The sequence below is a fragment of the Vombatus ursinus genome, unplaced genomic scaffold, assembly GCF_900497805.2.
Source record: "Vombatus ursinus unplaced genomic scaffold, bare-nosed wombat genome assembly UNPS02009205.1, whole genome shotgun sequence".
In the NCBI taxonomy this organism is placed as follows: domain Eukaryota; kingdom Metazoa; phylum Chordata; class Mammalia; order Diprotodontia; family Vombatidae; genus Vombatus; species Vombatus ursinus.
Window position 1 is genome coordinate 47,211,028 of NW_020948983.1, and position 17,900 is coordinate 47,228,927.

Genomic DNA, 17,900 nt, shown 5'->3' on the forward strand with positions numbered 1-17,900 from the left:
ATTTTTACTTGGCCATGACACACATAGGCACATACAAGCTTGAGGTATAGAAAAGAGTTAATGCTGTAAATATAAATATAGTAAAACATCTCAGATTGTTTATGTAAGGCAGCCAAGCTGACAAGGTCTTTGAACCACTCAACTACACATGTGACAAAGGGATGACTATATTGATGATGAATACAAAAGTCACTCACTGAGGAAAGATAAACTTTATTCAACAATCAAGATCTCCTTCACATTCACCACCTCTTACTGACCAAATTTCTAATATTCCTGCCAAATCCTATTTAACTCAAGTAACAGTCATTGTTAGGCACAAAGGTTTCAGATTTCACTTACTATCAATTTTTACAAAACCCAAGTTTACTGCTATAAGCAATTACTGTAACTAAAAGATCTGTGGAATAGTTTTCACCTATTAATTAAGACAAGTCATCTTTTACTTAAATAGAAGGTTAGAAACATTTTTGGTTTTAATATAAATTTCCATCTGAGAATAAATGGCCAGGCACTGTACATGTTGAAGTAATATTGCTGAAAGTACATTGGCACAATTATTGCAAAAATAAGGAGGTTTATCAGAATGTTAATATGGAATTCTACATTATTACAGATTTCTTTGGTACAGTATATATACTGTAGTTGCAATCACATCATTTCTTGTTAGCAGTAGCTAAGTGCAGCTTTGTTTCACCCACTCTAATTGCCAGGATTTAAAATTTCAGCAGTTGTTAATTTTGTGTACAATATGGAACAATAATCATTGTAAGAGACCAATGACAACCAATGCAGATTTTCACTAGAAAATGATATAAAAATAAGCTTATAAAGATTTTTCTATCTTTATAAATCAGTATTAGTAGTACCTAATTTTAAAACTTGTAAAAAATTTTTTTAAAGTTAGAAGAGATGAATTGTATGGGTAAGGGGAGACAACTGTAGAAAATGAGTTAAATCCAATGTTTGAATTCGTAACAGTCTATATAGTATATTAACAATGAAGCAGCTTCAAAAAAAGGAAGGAAACAGTTTGAAACGAATGGGAAGGAAATCTATAGCACTTTAAGGGAATAAGAACTGATTTTCAATCAATAAGCCATTACAAATGTTTATATAAGAAAAGGTTCCAATATAAACCAAAAGTAATCCTTATTTTTATATCCAAAAGGCTAGCAAAACCTTGACTTTATAAACAAGACAAAATTCTTAAGACAAGTTATAAAAACATCTCTACCTCTTTAGTCCAAGCAGGAATAACCACTCAAACAATTTTGTAAAAACGCAAATTATTCATCAAATAGAAACAGCTACTCATCAAATATACAGGTACGACAGTCTTAGAAAACCTTTAAAAAAATAGAAAAATTTATTGTTCCTGGGCAGTAGTCACTTTTTCAAAGTGAAATATACTGACTAGTTAGTTATTTTACTTAGTCAAATTTTTAAAGATCCCAAATGAGTTGGCAGTTTAAGAAACTGTAAACGATCTGGCTACTTTTTAAGAATACGACCCCTTAAACAGGGAATGGGGAGACAGGGAAAAAGTGTAGGAAAAAACCTCAAAATCAGGATCCTATATTGGAGATCTTGTACCCAAAGCTTTAACTTGAATATGTCTTAGGCTAAGGTTTAAGTCACTACTGGAAAGGCTGGGGTATTAATGCTATTGCAATGAATATGTGCATATTACAATCGTTTAATTAGGGGGCTGGAACAAAATATCCCCAAACAAATGTGAAGTGCACTTCTGTGTCCCTATTTCCATAATCCTTTTTCACTTTTGTCTCTTTTCTCTCAATGTTTCTGACAAAAATAGATAGGAAAAAGGCTCTCTCTTCCCTGCTCAAAGTTAGCAGTAGTATTTGAGAAATCTTGTGTCTTCCACTCTGGTCCTTTGGACTCAAGTTTGTTTATCCTTTGTGGACTATTTAGACCTCATATCTGACTAGGTGATCTGAATTTTTCGAATAAGACATCAAAAAATGTATCAAAAGTTAAATTTATCAAAAGTCAGTGACACACACAATGAATACTTCCTTTTCCTTAGATAGCAGATGTTCCCTTCCAGAGGGAAAAACCAAAATTTGAATCTTCACAGTATCTACTGAATTTTTCCCAATATAAAAATGAACAATTAGCATAACAGAAAAAGAAACATTTCATTCTGTGACAATGACTTAGTAAAGTTGAAATTAAATCTTTCTGCCAAGATCTTTCTAAATAAAGGTTCATTCTAAATGACACTTTCAAAGGCATTCTATATACTGGCACTTAATGCTCTATGCTGTTTAAAATCCAAATAACGGCTTTGCTAATTTCCAGTTTGTTTTATGAATCTGAATATGAAAATGATGTTTACAATACACATTAGGATTTTAACATCCTATTTAAAAATGAAATTACATTTCACTGTGTAGTATACATACATATCTTAAAATTCATTTCAATTAAAGGCACTTCCAAGGCTATAATTATATTATCTACAGCAAACATTTTACGATTAACAGTGCATATAATTTTAAAGTTAGCTCTTGTGTAGTAAAGGGAAGCTCACAAAACTTTAAAACCCTGTCCTAAAGATTCTTTATTTAACAAGATGATTTGAAAAAATAAATTATGGCCACAGTGCACTAATATAAGTATTAGTTGAAACCAATTAGAAATAATGTAACTATAGAAGTATGTAAATATAGAAACACTAAAGCCTACTTTCAAAGTTTTGCTCCCACACTTGTCAACTTATTTTTGGCAATATATTATATGGTTATTCTGGATTTTTTAAATATTTGCTTTTGCTTCCTTGAATTGCTAATCAGAGAAACCTCATTTGGTGGTTGGAAAAGAGATGCAGCAAAAAAAAAAATCTGATTAGCATAATCATATTCATCCTCTAAATAAAACTTTTGCTTGCACATCACCTGAAAATAAGCCAGACCTATGAAATTCAGGGAAAGAAAAAAATCAAAACCAAAGTTTATGCCTACTTTAAAAATTGTGCGATTGAAGCATGATTCAGTCTGCTTTTAAATATTTGTGCAAAATTCAACTATTATTCTTGAATACAAAATTATTACAGCTTCAGATGCCACAGTTAGCAGTGTTAACTTGGAGGAAAAAGATTTATCATTTTCTCCCAAATGTTCACAAAATATTACATTTTAGTCCTCATTTGCTAGAGTCTCAGTAGACAACCATATTTTGGCACCACTTAAAAATTTGCTTAATGGTGTTCCTAAAATGCTTCTTCTGCAAAGGTTCCCTACGGGTGAAAATGGAAATGAAGAGGAAAGAAACTCCGGAGTCCCAGATGTATCATTTAGACCACTTGCTTTAAAGTACATCCTACTCTGATCCAGTTCTGAAGAGCTAGCTTGTGTGGGACTGCTCTTGTTTTGTCGAAGACTCCTGCTGAGCATATCTATTTCATCTGCCAATAGAGATACTTTGTGAAATGCTGTAATGAAGCCGCCATTATTAATCTGGGCCTCTGGAACCCAACGGAAGTAGCAGAGTTTCCACAGTTTTATGTGTATTCCAGAGAGGCGGGGCAGAATTACACCATGTAGGTCAACAGGTTTTGAAAACCAGTCTCTAAAATATTGCTCCATATCAGTGCTCTGGCTGTCAGTTTGCTGAAGATCTGTCTTCAACTTCAATATTAGTGAATTTCTCCTTGGAAGCAAATCTTGGTCACTGATGATTCCATTCTTAAAAGAAGGTGGCATTCCTCTCAACGTAGAGCTGTAATTTTTCTGCATGGGGAAGAGATTTTACATGTTCATTATTTTCTAATTCACAAAAATAATAATGATTTAAAGTTTTTAAAATAAACTATTTTACATACATACAGCCTCAAACAACTTTAAACCATTTAATTTTCTTCCTTTAGAATACTACACTTACTTTTCTTTTTAACTTTACAAGCTTGATAACTATGCTTTTTTCTGCACAACTAAAGGTTTTACCTATATCTTTATTCTGAAAACTTTCCCCTTCCTAAACAACAGGAAGGAATATTGAGTAATGAGGGGCTAAGACTTTTAGTTAGAAAAAAAAATGTCAAATGACATCACTCATGAAACTGCATATAAAAATGAGTACACTGGAAAAGAAAAATCAGAACTTGAGGCAATTTTAGTAGAAAATATTTTTAGAAAACCTTTATTAAGATTTTAAGTATACTCTTACAGTGTAGCAGAAGAGGATAGACTATGAGGGGTCTGAGCTTCAAACCTGGAATTCTATTTATTAATTGTATAACCTTGGGCAAGTTACTTCCCCTCTAAAATCCTCAGTTTGCTCATTTTATGGGCAGCTAGGTGTCACAGTGACAAAATGGAGTCATTCCTGACCTGGAGTCAGGAAGACCTGAGTTCAAATTCAGCCTCAGGCACTTGCTAGTTGTATGATCCCAGGAAAGTCATTTAGCCTCTGTCTGCTTCATTTCCTCAACTGGAAAATGGGGATAATAATAGCACCTAGCTCCCAGGGCTGTTGTGAGCATCAAATGAGGTAATATCTGTAAAGCTTTTGGCACAGTGCCTGGCACAAAGTGGGTGCTATATAAATGCTTAATTCTCAATTCTCTTCCTCTTCCCTTTCACCATGTTATATGCAGAGCCACAAGGTTTGGCTATATTTTGTTGTAACTTTTGGTTTTAATGTAAACAAAACATGGAAGCAATTATTAAAGGTCTGTGTTTTCAATATATTTTCATAATTACCTTTGTCCGCTTAAATGATTTCACTGACCCATTTTGTACACATGGTGCACTCTTTCCAATGTACAAGGGGTTGTTAAAAAGGGTTCGATCCTTTGCTGTAAACTGAAGGGACCAGTCCCAAACAGAAGGAAATTTTAAGCCCTTTTCATCACCCAGTTGTATATTTTTGCTAATAGCAAATTCCTGAAAAAAAAAAGTTATTAAACATAATTATATTTATTGTGAGAGGACCCTCACCACCCCTCTAAATGACAAAAAATTAAACATTGCATTTTAACAGACAATATGCAACTGACTACTGATGTCGAAGTTATTTTCAGACCCAGCTATCTCTCTGTACAGTCAGACTGTAGACTTGTTAAAGCAAAGATCAAAATCAACACCAAATTTAAAAAATGGGAATAAGAAGACAAAGGGTGGAAGTGGGGCATCTCCAATTCGATTTGTGTATACCTAGTGACGGTGAAAAGTGGAAAACTATTAAAAGAACACAAAAATAAACCATCACCATTTCCTAGTGAGGTTTAACAAATTTAAATAAATTGCTGCAATAAGGAGAACAAGAGCCCATAAGCTATCTTACTTAGCACCCCAAAACACTTGATCCCTTTCCATGAAGAACCATATGCAAAGGCAACACTAATACAGAATATAAATTAACTTGTAAAATCTCAGAGGGAAGCAGTGGGTGAGTGAGCAGTATTGCCTCCTGAAACAGTAAAAAAATGGCAAAGAGAAAAATGCATTCACAGAAAGTTTAGTTAAGAGGCCAACCTAAGCCAAATCCTCCTGAAGGCTTCTAAGGATGCAAATGGAAAGAGGCCAATGAAGAAAAGAAAAATAGAAAGTATCAGTAAATATTTCTATAACACTTTTCTTTATCAATGACAGTAGAGCCACCATATCTGGACTTTAATATCAGTTTGCTACATGAACAAGTAGGAATAATGGTAAAGCAAATACGTTACTAGGTGTGATGGTAGGGATGTGAATTGAAACAATGTTCTAGAAAAGAATTTGGAATTATGTGAAGTCCCAACAATCCCACTACTGCCCAATATGACCCCAAAAAAGTCAACTGCTGAAAGAAAGGTCTTAAATATACCAAAATACTCAGCAGGATATTTTATGGTAGCAGATACCTATTCCTTGAAGAATGACCAAACAACAGTAAATATGTAGTGGAACACTGTTGCGCAGCAATAAGTGACATATATGAATAATTCAGAGATTCTAAATTCATATTCACACAACTGAGAATATCTGAAAGAACTGATTTTGAGCAAAGAAAGCCAAGTCAAAAGAACACACATGACAACAATAATGTAAATGAAAACACTGTAAGAATACAAATTAAATACAATGGCCAAACTTGGTTTCAAAGGTGCTATGATAAATACACTACACTATATATCCACCCCTCCTCCTCTAAGCAGATACTTGGTAAACCAGGTATAATGAGCTACTGTTGATATCAAACATTCATTTTTCATATTAATAATCGGTCAACTATAAAAGTAAAAAGTAACTCAGGCACATTTAAAATTATTATTAAGTAATGTTGCTTAACTGTTTTTGGAAAATGTACTTTGTGTGAAAATTTTGGTGACAGATGAGTATCTGGTCTAACAATCAACTTTTTTTAAAAAGTTATGGAATATTCAATACTTTCTGGTTAATAATTGCAGGAAAATATGCAAAAAATTTGAGAAAGTTTTCCATCACAAATGGTTAAAAAACAAAACTGTTGCTAAATAAAACAAGATTAATGAACTGAAGATGCATTTTAATAAATTAGAAAGCCAACAAATAAACCTAAAAATTAGCACAAAGAGGAGATACTAAATTTCAAGGAGAAGGATTACCTATATAAAGAAGTAAAACTAAAAGATGGTTCTATGAAAAGACTAATAAAAGTGATCAATCTTTAGCCAACCTGATTAAAAAGCCAAATTTATAAAATAGCAAAGCGAAATGACAACAAAACCAGAAGAAAAATAGAATCATCAGAATTTCCTTCAGTTTTGTATATTGCCAACAAAGTTGAAAATACGAAAGAAATAGAGGAACATCTTCAAAAATATGAAAAACCCAAACTCACTGAAGACCAAATGGACATCTCAGATAATCATATCTCAGAAAAAGAAATAAAACTAACTGAATAACAATAAAAATAAAATTAAAAATGCTATAAATTATTACTAGTAAGAAAAATGCAAATCAAAACAACCCTGAAGTGAGTTACCAAGTATTTATTATTGATTTACTATGTACCACACACTGTGCTAAGCACTGGGAATATAAATAAAAGAAGAAAGAAAATCAGTCTCTGTTACAAAGGAGCCAGTAGTCAGGCTAAACCTGCAATGGGGTGAAAGTGAGCACTGAACCTACCCGACAGGTGAGTTGGGTCTCTGGAAAAAGATCCAGAGACATCTGTCCTTTCTCCCTCATACTGGAGAGCTCCTGGCTTCACCTACGCCCACCCCTTGAAAACTTCTGACACCAATTAATAACAGGATTTTATTGAGCCAATCTCTAACCTGAGACTGAGGAAACAGCAGGCCAGAGACAAAGTGCCAATAATCAAGGCAGCCATTTAATGATTTAGTTTCATTATGAGGAACGGATTTGCAAATCAGGAATTCTCCTGATCTGAATCCCACCTTGCTGAAGCAAAGACAGAGATTATATACATAAATCAAGCGGGAAGGGAGTAGGAAAGGTGGATTACAAACAATGGTTTCCACGGCTTGATTGGTTTCCCTTGAGAAACCCACAAATCCTACAATCCAACAATGCTGGAGTCAAGTCTTTGGGAGTCATGACCACCTCCCCTAGAGCACAGAACCAGAGTTCTGTGATGGGAACAGGTCCTACAATCTTTGATTTGCTTCACTTAAGGTACATAGCCAGGGATTGTGAGCATTGTCAAAGTCTGATTGATAGTCTCTAGCTGCATTATGAGCTGACTCACAAGCTGAAAACGGCAATTCTTGACAATTTAAAATTAGTACATTCATTACATATATCATATAGATTAATATAAAAATCATAATTCCCTTCTCATTGTGGACCTTCTCATTGTGAATCAACGCATTTTGGAAAGCAATTTGGAATGATGCAAGCAAAGTGACTAATGTCTAAACACTCTGACCCAGAGATTCCACTATTAGGCTTATACACACAATAAAAAAATTATAGCAGCACTTTTTGTAACAGCAAAGAATTGGAAATAAAATGGAAGCTTATTTATTAGGGAATGGATAAATAAATGATAGTATAAATGAAATGGACTGCAATTGCTGTAAGAAACAATAAATATGATGAATATAGAGACTCATGGAAAATATGAACTGATGAAATAAGACATAAGCAGAGTAAAAAAACAAAAAAACCCAATGTACACCATGACTATAACAATGTAAGCCACAAAACAATCAAAAGTGGATACTGCTAAATTACAAACACGCCTCCAAAGAAGTGACCCTTCACTGGTTTTCTTTGTAAAGATGAAAGGACCATAGGTGTGATACAATGCATACATTTTCAGACTTTTTTGATTTCTTGATCAGCTTTATCGATTTCTCTTTTCTTTAAAAATATTGTTAGTTATATGTATGGGATCACTCTCTGGGAAGGGGAAGGAAACCAGCTTGGCAATGTAAAAAATATATATCAATAATAATTTATTTTTTTAAAAGTTAACTTGTGTTCAGTACTTTCGACTAATCATTGCAGAGAAGGGTTCAGTAATTTTTAGAAATGTTTCCATCAGAAATGGTTAAAAATAAAATAAGTTTTGGCACTTTTAAAAGTGAACTTCAGTTATATGGAAAATTCACATATGGATTTCCATCTTCTCTGACCACCTCAGATAATGTAAGTCACCTGGAAAATCTATGATTCCAGAAAGGATAATGTATTCTAGTTAAAAGAAAAATTGTTTCAACAGCATTTACTTGAAGACTGCTACCATAAACACCCAATTCTTTTCCCAAGTCCTCTTCCCTAGGTTAAACACCTTAAATTCCTTCAATCCATCCCACTTTGACACTTACTATTTATAAGCCCCAAGGAACTCCGTGTAACCTCCCTGGACCTGAGCTTACTCACATATAAAACTCTGACTACATGGCCTCTAAGGTCTGCCCCTTCTAGCTCTAAATCTATGAGCTCTCTTTTGGACCAGATACAGCCTGTTTGTCTGTCTTGAACTGTGGCTCCCTGAAATGAACAACATACTACATGTGAGATCTGACCAGGGCATATCTTCTCCCTCAATTTAGTTACGAGGTCTCTCTTAATAATACCAGGGACAGCAACATGTCACAGTAATTTCCAAATGAGTTTGCAGTTCCCTAGAAACTCTTACATCTTTTTGCACAGCCTTGTACATCTTCAAGCAGAGTTTTGATAGTGGCAGGTGATTCAATCACCCCTGGGAGGTAGTGTTATTATTATTCTTATTTTATAGGTGGGATACAGGGCTCTGGGTCACTGTTCCAGGGCTAAGAAAAGTGCTTGCGGTCGCTCATGGATCAGAGCACAGGCCAGGAAAGCAGTCTCCACAACTCTCCTTGGATTCTTGGATGCATTCTTCCACCTTGGAAGAACTAAGGGCTTGCAGATCCCTCAGAACTAGCTCTGAAAAAAAGTGCCTAGCAGGAATGAAAATCTCTCTTGGAGAAGTGTGGGAGATGATGAGGCTAGAGATGTCTGCTCTGCCTCCCTTGCAGTCACACACAACTAGAATCCCTTGAGGTCCCTTGCTCCACTTAGGGTGCCATATCCTTACTTGTGGGTGCTTATATTTTGTAAGATATTTTGGAGTTTGGGGGCTAGATTTTTTTCTAAAAGCTGGGACAATTTATTCTTTGTCTTGTGCAGTTTTCAATTATAATTTCTTGAAATGTAGCTCTGAAAAAACAGGCTTTAAAAAAAGTATGACGGTTTTAAAGGATTCCATTAATTCTCTCACCAGCCCATTGTGTTTCAAATGCAGCTACCAGACTATGCCTGTAAACCCAAATCACTCTGGGTTCATTAAATGGCTAGTTATAGCCCCCAGCCCAAGCCTCAGTGCTCACTGTTTAGATTTTGGTGGCTTTTCAGTGGAGTTCAACTCTTCCTGACTTGACCCCATTTGAGGTTTTTGTGGCAAAGATACTGGAATGTTTTGCCATATTCTTCTCTAGTTCACTTTAAAGATGAGGAAACTGAGGCAAACAGAGCTAAGTGACTTGAGTTTCTGACACCAGATTTGAACTCAGGTCTTCCTGACTCCAGGCCTAGCACTCTATCTACTGCAACTTAGCTGCTCAAAGTGATGGCTCAGAATGAATATAAATAACAACTGTTTTCAGTTTGAGGCCAGAAACTTTAAGGGTCTTCTCCTCCCCAACTTATATTTTTGTGATGATAAAGTAAGTCATTTTTTTGGTCTCAATTCTTACCTAGGTCTTAGTTATTGAATGGGCTTTGCCTCAGACAAACCAAGGCCTAACAAAGACCTTAATTTAGGAAGGCCAAGGTCAATATCCACTGTATCATGGGCCATAGCCAGTCATCTTGACTTCTGGTCTTGCCACTGAACTTTGATGACTCTGGAGGACAGTGAGGCTGATGACTCTGCCAGGCTCTGCTTCACTTAAATTCAGTTCACTTCAAAATTGAGACATCATTCTCACGATGTATACTTAAATTAATTTTCTGAATTCTCATGTTCAAAATTTCACTACAGCACAATGTCTCTCTTCGGCACTAGCCAAGCTTTACCTTGTATTACATTTGTTTGGAAACATGTCAACTATTTTTTCCCATCCTCCAGTTCACCCCCAAATAAAACAGGCTCTTCAAGTACAGGGATTGTCCCTCTCTCTGTATCCCCAATGCTGTGAAAATGTAAAGAAAGTTGGCCTCAAAGCCAGGAAGACCTAGTCTTGCCTCTGACACACAATGGCTGTGTAACACCGGGCCAAGTTATTTAATCTCTTGTTGTCCTACAAATTGTAGAACTGCTTATCTACATTGGTCAAGGGAGTTTTCTTACTGAAATTGCAGTTATAGGCCCTATCTCTAGAGCCTAAGTATCAGATCTGTCACAAATAACACCTGCCTCAAGCACCTGATGTGTTCCCATAATAGAAGGAAGATAGCTAAAATTATCTTTGGATTTATAATTGGGTTGTTACTGCAAAGGTTAGGAAACAGCACAGTAGCAGTAAATCAGTGGCCACAGTTTCCTATGCATTGCAAAGAACCAATATTGACTAACCTCAAGATTATATTAGATTATATCACTAATAAGAAATACTTATAATAAACCAAAGGAATATACTCATGTTTGGGTTTTCCAAGTTTTTTTTTTCCCCTTAAAAAAAAGGCAAAGGCAAATTAAATTATAACATAGCAATGCCAGGTAAAACAGTAAATTAGCATGAGAAAGCTGAGATATTGCTATTTATGTCTATAGAGTATCTTTCATTCAAGGTATATAAGAATATTTATAGTACTGAGGATGTCTTTCAGAACATAAAGAATCAGGAGGAAGAGAAGGGAATAAGCATTATACAGCACTTACTATATGCCAGGCACTTTACAAACATTATCTCATTTGATCCTCACAACAAGCCCAGGGAGGTTGGTTCTGTTATTATGTCCATTTTACAATTGATGAAATCCAGGCATAGGGAAGTTAAGTGACTTGCCCAGGGTCCCACAACTAGTGTCTGAGGCCAAATTTGAACTCTGGTCTTCCTGACTCCAGGCCCAGGGCTTTACACTATGGTATCACCTAACTGCCTTAAGAAGTAAACAAAAGGGGGCAGCTAGGTGGTATAGAGGATAGAGCACCGGCCCTGGAGTCAGGAGGACCTGAGTTCAAGTCTGGCCCCAGACACATAAAACTCATTAGTTGTGTGACTCTGGGCAAGTCATTTAACCCAACTGCCTCACCCAAAAAGAAAAAAAAAAAAAAAAGAAAAGTAAACAAAAAGAAGACCTATAAATAACCATGCTGTGATGTAAAAAGGAGTTATTTCTAGAGTCAGAGGGTAGACCATTTTGAGGGCCATGGAGATTGTTTCCTCATCAGTAAAGTGAGAAGGTTAGACCATACAGTCTCTGAGGTCCCTTTCAGCTCAAGTTCCTTAATCCTATTAACAGAGAGCTCACAAAATCCATGTAGTCCTCAGACCATCAATTAGACCCTACACTAGTATGATGATATATTACTCATTATAAGAGTATACACATTATTCCCCTTCTCACACTTACTGGTCTGGCCAAACAGGCCTTCTCTCTGCTCTTCAGACAGGGCATTCCACTGCTAGTCGTCTTTGCCTTTGTTGCTCTGACCACCTCATGCCTAGAATATACTTCCCTCTCACATCTATCTCACCAAATCCCTCTTCCTTCAAGAGGCTCTTCTGGTCACTGCCCTCCTGGTCTGTGCTCCTGTCCTTAACAAAGGTAGGGCTCCTGCTCCTTTCCACCTTGGACTTGTGACCCAGAACTAGGTAACGGATAACCGAGCAGCCTAATACTGCCTGATCCTGCAACTCAGTGCTAGCACACGAGGGTCCATCCCTATCTTTTTTTAACCAGGTATTCTACTCTTATTGTCCCTGGTTGCTGCTGGTGGTACTGGTGATCCTGGTACTGCTGTTGCTGTCATCATGTCCAAGGTCCACCTGGTCTGCCCTCACCCCAGTGCCTGTAGACCGCTCTTTCTGTCTTCCTGTGCTGCCCTGGGCTGGAAAAATGATTCACTGTGACTCTTTGTTGGTATTCTCATTCAAAATTCAATTTGATAGCTTTTTAAAGTTGGTTAGGAGTGTGGTAAGAGAGCAGAGAAAAAAATGCTCACTTCATGCTTCCATCTTGGCTCCGTCCCCTACAAAATCTTATCTAATACCCGCAATTTGCTCTCTTGCCTAAATTACCTTATAAATTTTCCTATTTTTTTCTGTATATGTTTATATATATATACATGTTAACCTGATCCAATTGAATTTAAGCTCTTTTGGAGTAGAACTGTTTCATTTTTGTATCTGCATCCCCAGTGCCTAGCATAGTACTTGGCATAGTACGTGGAACATAGCAGACATTTACTAAATGCTTTTTGTTTGATTGAAGAATAGTTTCCTAGAAACAGGCACAATGACAACTGTAAGAAATAACAGCTAACAATAAGAGAGGAGATAGAAAAAAATAAAAAGTTGACTTAAGAAATCAAAAAGGACGACTCACGGTCCATTTTAGATGTCACCTAAACTAAAAAACCCTATATTCCTTAATAAACCCTTAAAGTCATCATTTTATACTAACTGATATTTATAATGGTAGCCCTAAGTCATCAAGAAAAAAAGTTATTATTGACAATTTATACCTCAGAATCCTAAATGCATTCTATTACAGTATATTCTCTTAAAGGCAAAAACTGGCCTCAGAGTTTGGGATTAAGTTCTTAAACACATACTGATTATGTGATTCTGGGCAAGTCTTTAACCTCTCAGAGCCCCATGCAACTTATAGCCATGTTGCCAAAACAGATGCTAATCTTCACTGGCAGGGGGATTTTCCTTACTAGAAGATCCTTATACCAACGAATTCATAAGTCCAGTTTTTAAAAAATATTGTTTTAAAGGCAGGGAAATATGTAGCATAATTTAAAAATATTTCTATCAAAAATGTTTTAAAATTTTTGTATACTAATGGGGTTACATAAAGTTATTTAGAAAACTCTATTACCTAGAATGTCTCTTTCCATAAGGGATTCATGGTGTAATGTATATATATTTAAAACAAAGTTATGTATGAAGTGAGTTCCATCTACTGGAAAAACCCTCTTTGATTTGTACTTTGGCCTTGACGTATTCCACAATAACGTCAAAGGACCTTTGCCTATTTCAAGGGTTCTTAAGCTGGGGTCCGTGAATGTGTGTGTATGTGGGTGCGCGTGCACGCGCGCGTGTGTGTGTATATGTGTGTGTGTTTAAAACATTCTAATAACTGTATTTCAATCTACTTGGTTTCCTTCGTAAAAAGCATTATTCTGAGAAAGGCTCTGAAGGCTTCATCAGACCAGCAAAAGGGTCTACAACACATAAAAATGTTAAGAATCCCTGCTACTGATGGTGAGATCCTCCCAATACTCCTGTTTCTACTGATTGTATAAAGCTCTTAAACACTACTGCTTACTGAAAATGAAGTTCATAATTACTCAAAAGTTTGAAAGCCTATCTACACACAAAAAGATAAAAGCAGATGAAAAACACTTATTGTCCATCGAACTCATCCAATTAACAGTACCCAATATTAACAGACAATGTGAATGGCTATTACGATGGAGGAGAGTGAAATTAACTGTCTTTAGGAAACTCCACAATGCTTTTAATGACAAGATTCTCCCGAAATACAGGATGATCTTTTTAAGAAAAATATACTCCTAGTAATGGTGCACAGCTGTAATGGAATGCTTCAGTCTAGAAAGAACCAAAGTTGAGCTTCAGTCAAAGGCAATGGAGAAACATGTTGTGCCATAAGCAGGCTATCATAAACAAGGAATCATATTGAAGACAAAACACTAAAGAAGTTATCAGAGAAATGTATGACCAGAAAAAACAGCACAATTACAAAGCTGGAGTAAGGAATAACTAATAGATATCCCACATGGTCCACTTGGATCCATACAAGTCTACCTCAGGACAGACTGAACAAGAGTTGTGCAGGATGGGCAAGCACAAGTGTGTTCTAATCACTATGATTGGTGGGAGTGCATGCAACAAAAGAATGATAGATCCATTGGAGCACCAAAACATTACGAGCTGCCCACTTGTAACAAAAGTGCAAAAAAATAGTAAGCTAGTATTTTAGAGCCCTTAATGCAAAAAGAATCCTGGATCTGGCTCACAGCACATGTTTTTTAAAAGGCCTAGCCCTAAAACAGGAATAAATTATTTTTATACCCATATTTCATGTACAGTCTATTAGTTGATTTCTTCAAATACTGCTTTTAAAAGTCTTTTTGTTACTTCTTATTCATAGTTTAGCCAGTGACTGAGTCTCTGTAGGTTGATGGACTGTTACAGAAAAACATGTTCTCCATGATTGCCTTAATCTAAAATGATTATACTATAATGTATTTGACATTCTTAGGTTATAACTCAGCAATTATACACTAACAAAAAAATTCTCTCTCCAAAGCAAGCTTTCTCACTCTCTTCCTTTCTACTCTGTACAGAGAAATGATCTTGCTTTTTTCCTCCACTTTAATGAAATTCAGAAAATATTCAGCTCACTAACTGTCCTATAGATCCATAACAATGTAGCAACAGTCCAAATATATGAAAAATATTAATTTTTTAAAAAAAAATCTAACAAGAACATGCAAATGTAATAAAAGAATGAAAACACTATACTTACTGTGCTTTGTTTTACTCGTTGATGAGGGCAGTTGAAAAGAAAAGTGCCAAACAATGAGATCCGTGTACTGTCATACAGCACGGTTAAATAAGTTTCTGAAAATTCAAAGGCTGCTGGATATTGTTCTAACAGCTGCCAGATGGAGTCCAGAAATAACAAGAATAAGGGAGACTAGCAAAAAAAAAAACCCACAAAATTAGTACCTCAGCTGTTCACATTTATGAGCTTATCTATTTTCTTTAAAATGATAACAAAGAATAAACTCAAGGGAGAAAAAAACCACAGCCAAAAGTACTTGGTCCCAGGAACATTGTTTATTTGACTTAATAAATCAAAGTTTAAAGGAACAAATAGTATTAAATCCCCAGTTACAATTAGTCTAATGTGCACAAAACTAAATATCTGTAATAATAATGGCTCACATTTATACAGCATTTTGTAATTCAAGTGTTAAATTCTGTCCCCTACTAAAACACTACACTTTATTTTTTTAAATGGCACAGATGAGGCCTACTATAAGAAAATATGATGTACCAAACTCTGACTAAAAAAAACACATAATTCAGAAGCATATTTTTATATCATAAAAAGATTCACTATAAGGTTTCTTTACATAACAAACTCACACAGAATGTTCCAACAGATAAAAAAGGCAATATGTGGTATTCTGAAATACTATTTCATTACTCATTCCTCACTAACGCTAATCCCTCTCTATGTACCATGATCCACAAGTCAGTCCTCTCCTTTGTATTTTATACCTCTGCTTTTACGCCAACTCCTTCCCTTTTTGCCTACGAAAACGTTCAGATTTCTTCAATCCTAAAATATTCCTGATTTTCTATTCTAAATTTAGCTACCACATGTCTCCTCTCCTCCACTAAATTTCCATAAAAAAATTGCTTTTATTCAATGAATCGACTTTCACACTCTTAACCACTTCCAATGTGACTTCTGCCACAATCACTTGAGTAAAATTACTTTCCTGATGGTTACCAACAACCACAGATTTGAATCATGAAATTCAAGTTTCCTTTTTTTTTTTTTTAAAGTTCATCTTCCTTGATCTCTCGGTAGCATGTGATAAAGCTGATCACATCCTCTAGCGGATAACTGCCTTCAACTTCTGACATCATGGTCTTCTGAATCTCCTCCCACATTTTTAAAATGCTCCATTCTCCTTGCCTTCAGTCCTAGACCTTCTCACTTTTGTTTAGTGACCTCAATGGCCTCCATAGATTTGAAGATTATCTCTATATTGCAGATGACTTCCAAATCTGCAATCACAGCCCTCAACTCTCCTGAGCTCTAGTCCCCAAATCTCCAACTGTCTTCTAGACAGCTACACTTAAATGTTCCAAAGAGATCTCAAACTCAACATGTCCAAAACTGAATCTGTCACCTTTCTCCTTAAAGGCATTCCTCTCCCAAACTTCCTTATTTCTATTAAGAGTACCACCATTTTTCAAGATTCACAATCTGAGAGTCATCATTAACTCTTCACTCTCATGCACCACTCACATATTCAATTCACATCAAGTCTCCTTGATATCTACCACATCTTAATATTTCTCAAATCTGTCTCCTTTTTATTCATACCCAAACTACTCTAGTTCTATAATAAGAGGCTATATTATAATAGCCTCCTAATTGGTCTTTCTTCTCTCCAACCGGTTCTCTACCAAACTTATATTCCCTTATATGGTAGATCTGACCATGTCACATCCCTATTCAAGAAGCTTCACTGGCCACCCACTGGCTCTAGGATAAAATACAAACTACTCTGTTAGGTATTTAAAACCCTTTACAATCGGGCTCCAAGCTATTTCTCCTGGCTGAATATACAAAGGTGACCCAACAGTCTTAGAACAGTTTTAAGCCTTAATCCCTTAAAACTGCCCTAAGACTTTTGGGTCACCTTGTATATCATTCCAGCAAAGCTGGTCTAATTTTGTACCCTATAAAGCCCATCTTTCCTTCTGTCCTTCATATGGGAAATGCTGTCTTCACTTCTACCTCTTGCAAATGCTAGCTTCTTGTAAGGCTCATTTAGTTGCCACTATCTTCCAGAGGCCTTTTCTAAATACTTCCCCTTTACAGTGCCACCCCCTGTGCATCACCTTGTATTTATTTTTTCTATCTCCTATATTTACTTACCCGTGAACATACTTTATCTTCTCAGAAAAATGAAAGCTCCCTGACAGCAGGGATTGTCACCGTTTTGTATTTCTATCCCTAGCACCTAGCACATCTGGCAGAGAGTAATTACTTAATAAACGCTTGCTAATTGTTGTTCTCAAATCTGTTAAGACGAATGACCTTCAAGGTTCTGTGCTTGATGCTCTCCTTTCTGTATACTCTGTCTTAGTGACAGCATTTTCTCTCATAACTTCAATTATCACTCCTATATAGATAACTCCCAATTCTGCATCTCTGGGCTTGATTTCTCTTCTGAGAACAAGACTACCATCTTCAGCTGCCTGTGGGAAATTTCCACTTGGATGTCCAACCCACATTCTCAAGCTCAATGTCTGAGCTTGTTTTCCTCCTCACTAAAATCATTCTTCCTTTTAACCTCTAAGGTATCACTATTCACTCAGTCTCTCCTGTTCAAAACCTTTGGTTACGTGTGTGTGTTTGTGTATTATATATCTATATATACATATAGATATATAAAATTTATATATAAAATACAGATGGCACTGTCACTAACTCCATGGAGAGGGGGAAGGAAAAAAATATGTA

The 17,900-nt window shown here is 35.8% G+C and overlaps 1 protein-coding gene across 1 annotated transcript in view; it reads right to left on the reverse strand.

Moving 5' to 3' along the window:
• Nucleotides 1-193: 193 nt before the first annotated feature.
• Nucleotides 194-17,900, reverse strand: part of MTMR10 (myotubularin related protein 10) — an 80,484-nt gene continuing 62,777 nt past the window's right edge. The window contains exons 14-16 of the mRNA XM_027851494.1: nucleotides 15,156-15,326; nucleotides 4,728-4,910; nucleotides 194-3,755 (exon numbers count right to left, since the gene is read on the reverse strand). Of these exons, the coding sequence (XP_027707295.1) occupies nucleotides 3,162-3,755; nucleotides 4,728-4,910; nucleotides 15,156-15,326 (948 nt within the window). The 3' untranslated portion in view covers nucleotides 194-3,161. The remainder of the gene's footprint in view (nucleotides 3,756-4,727; nucleotides 4,911-15,155; nucleotides 15,327-17,900) is intronic.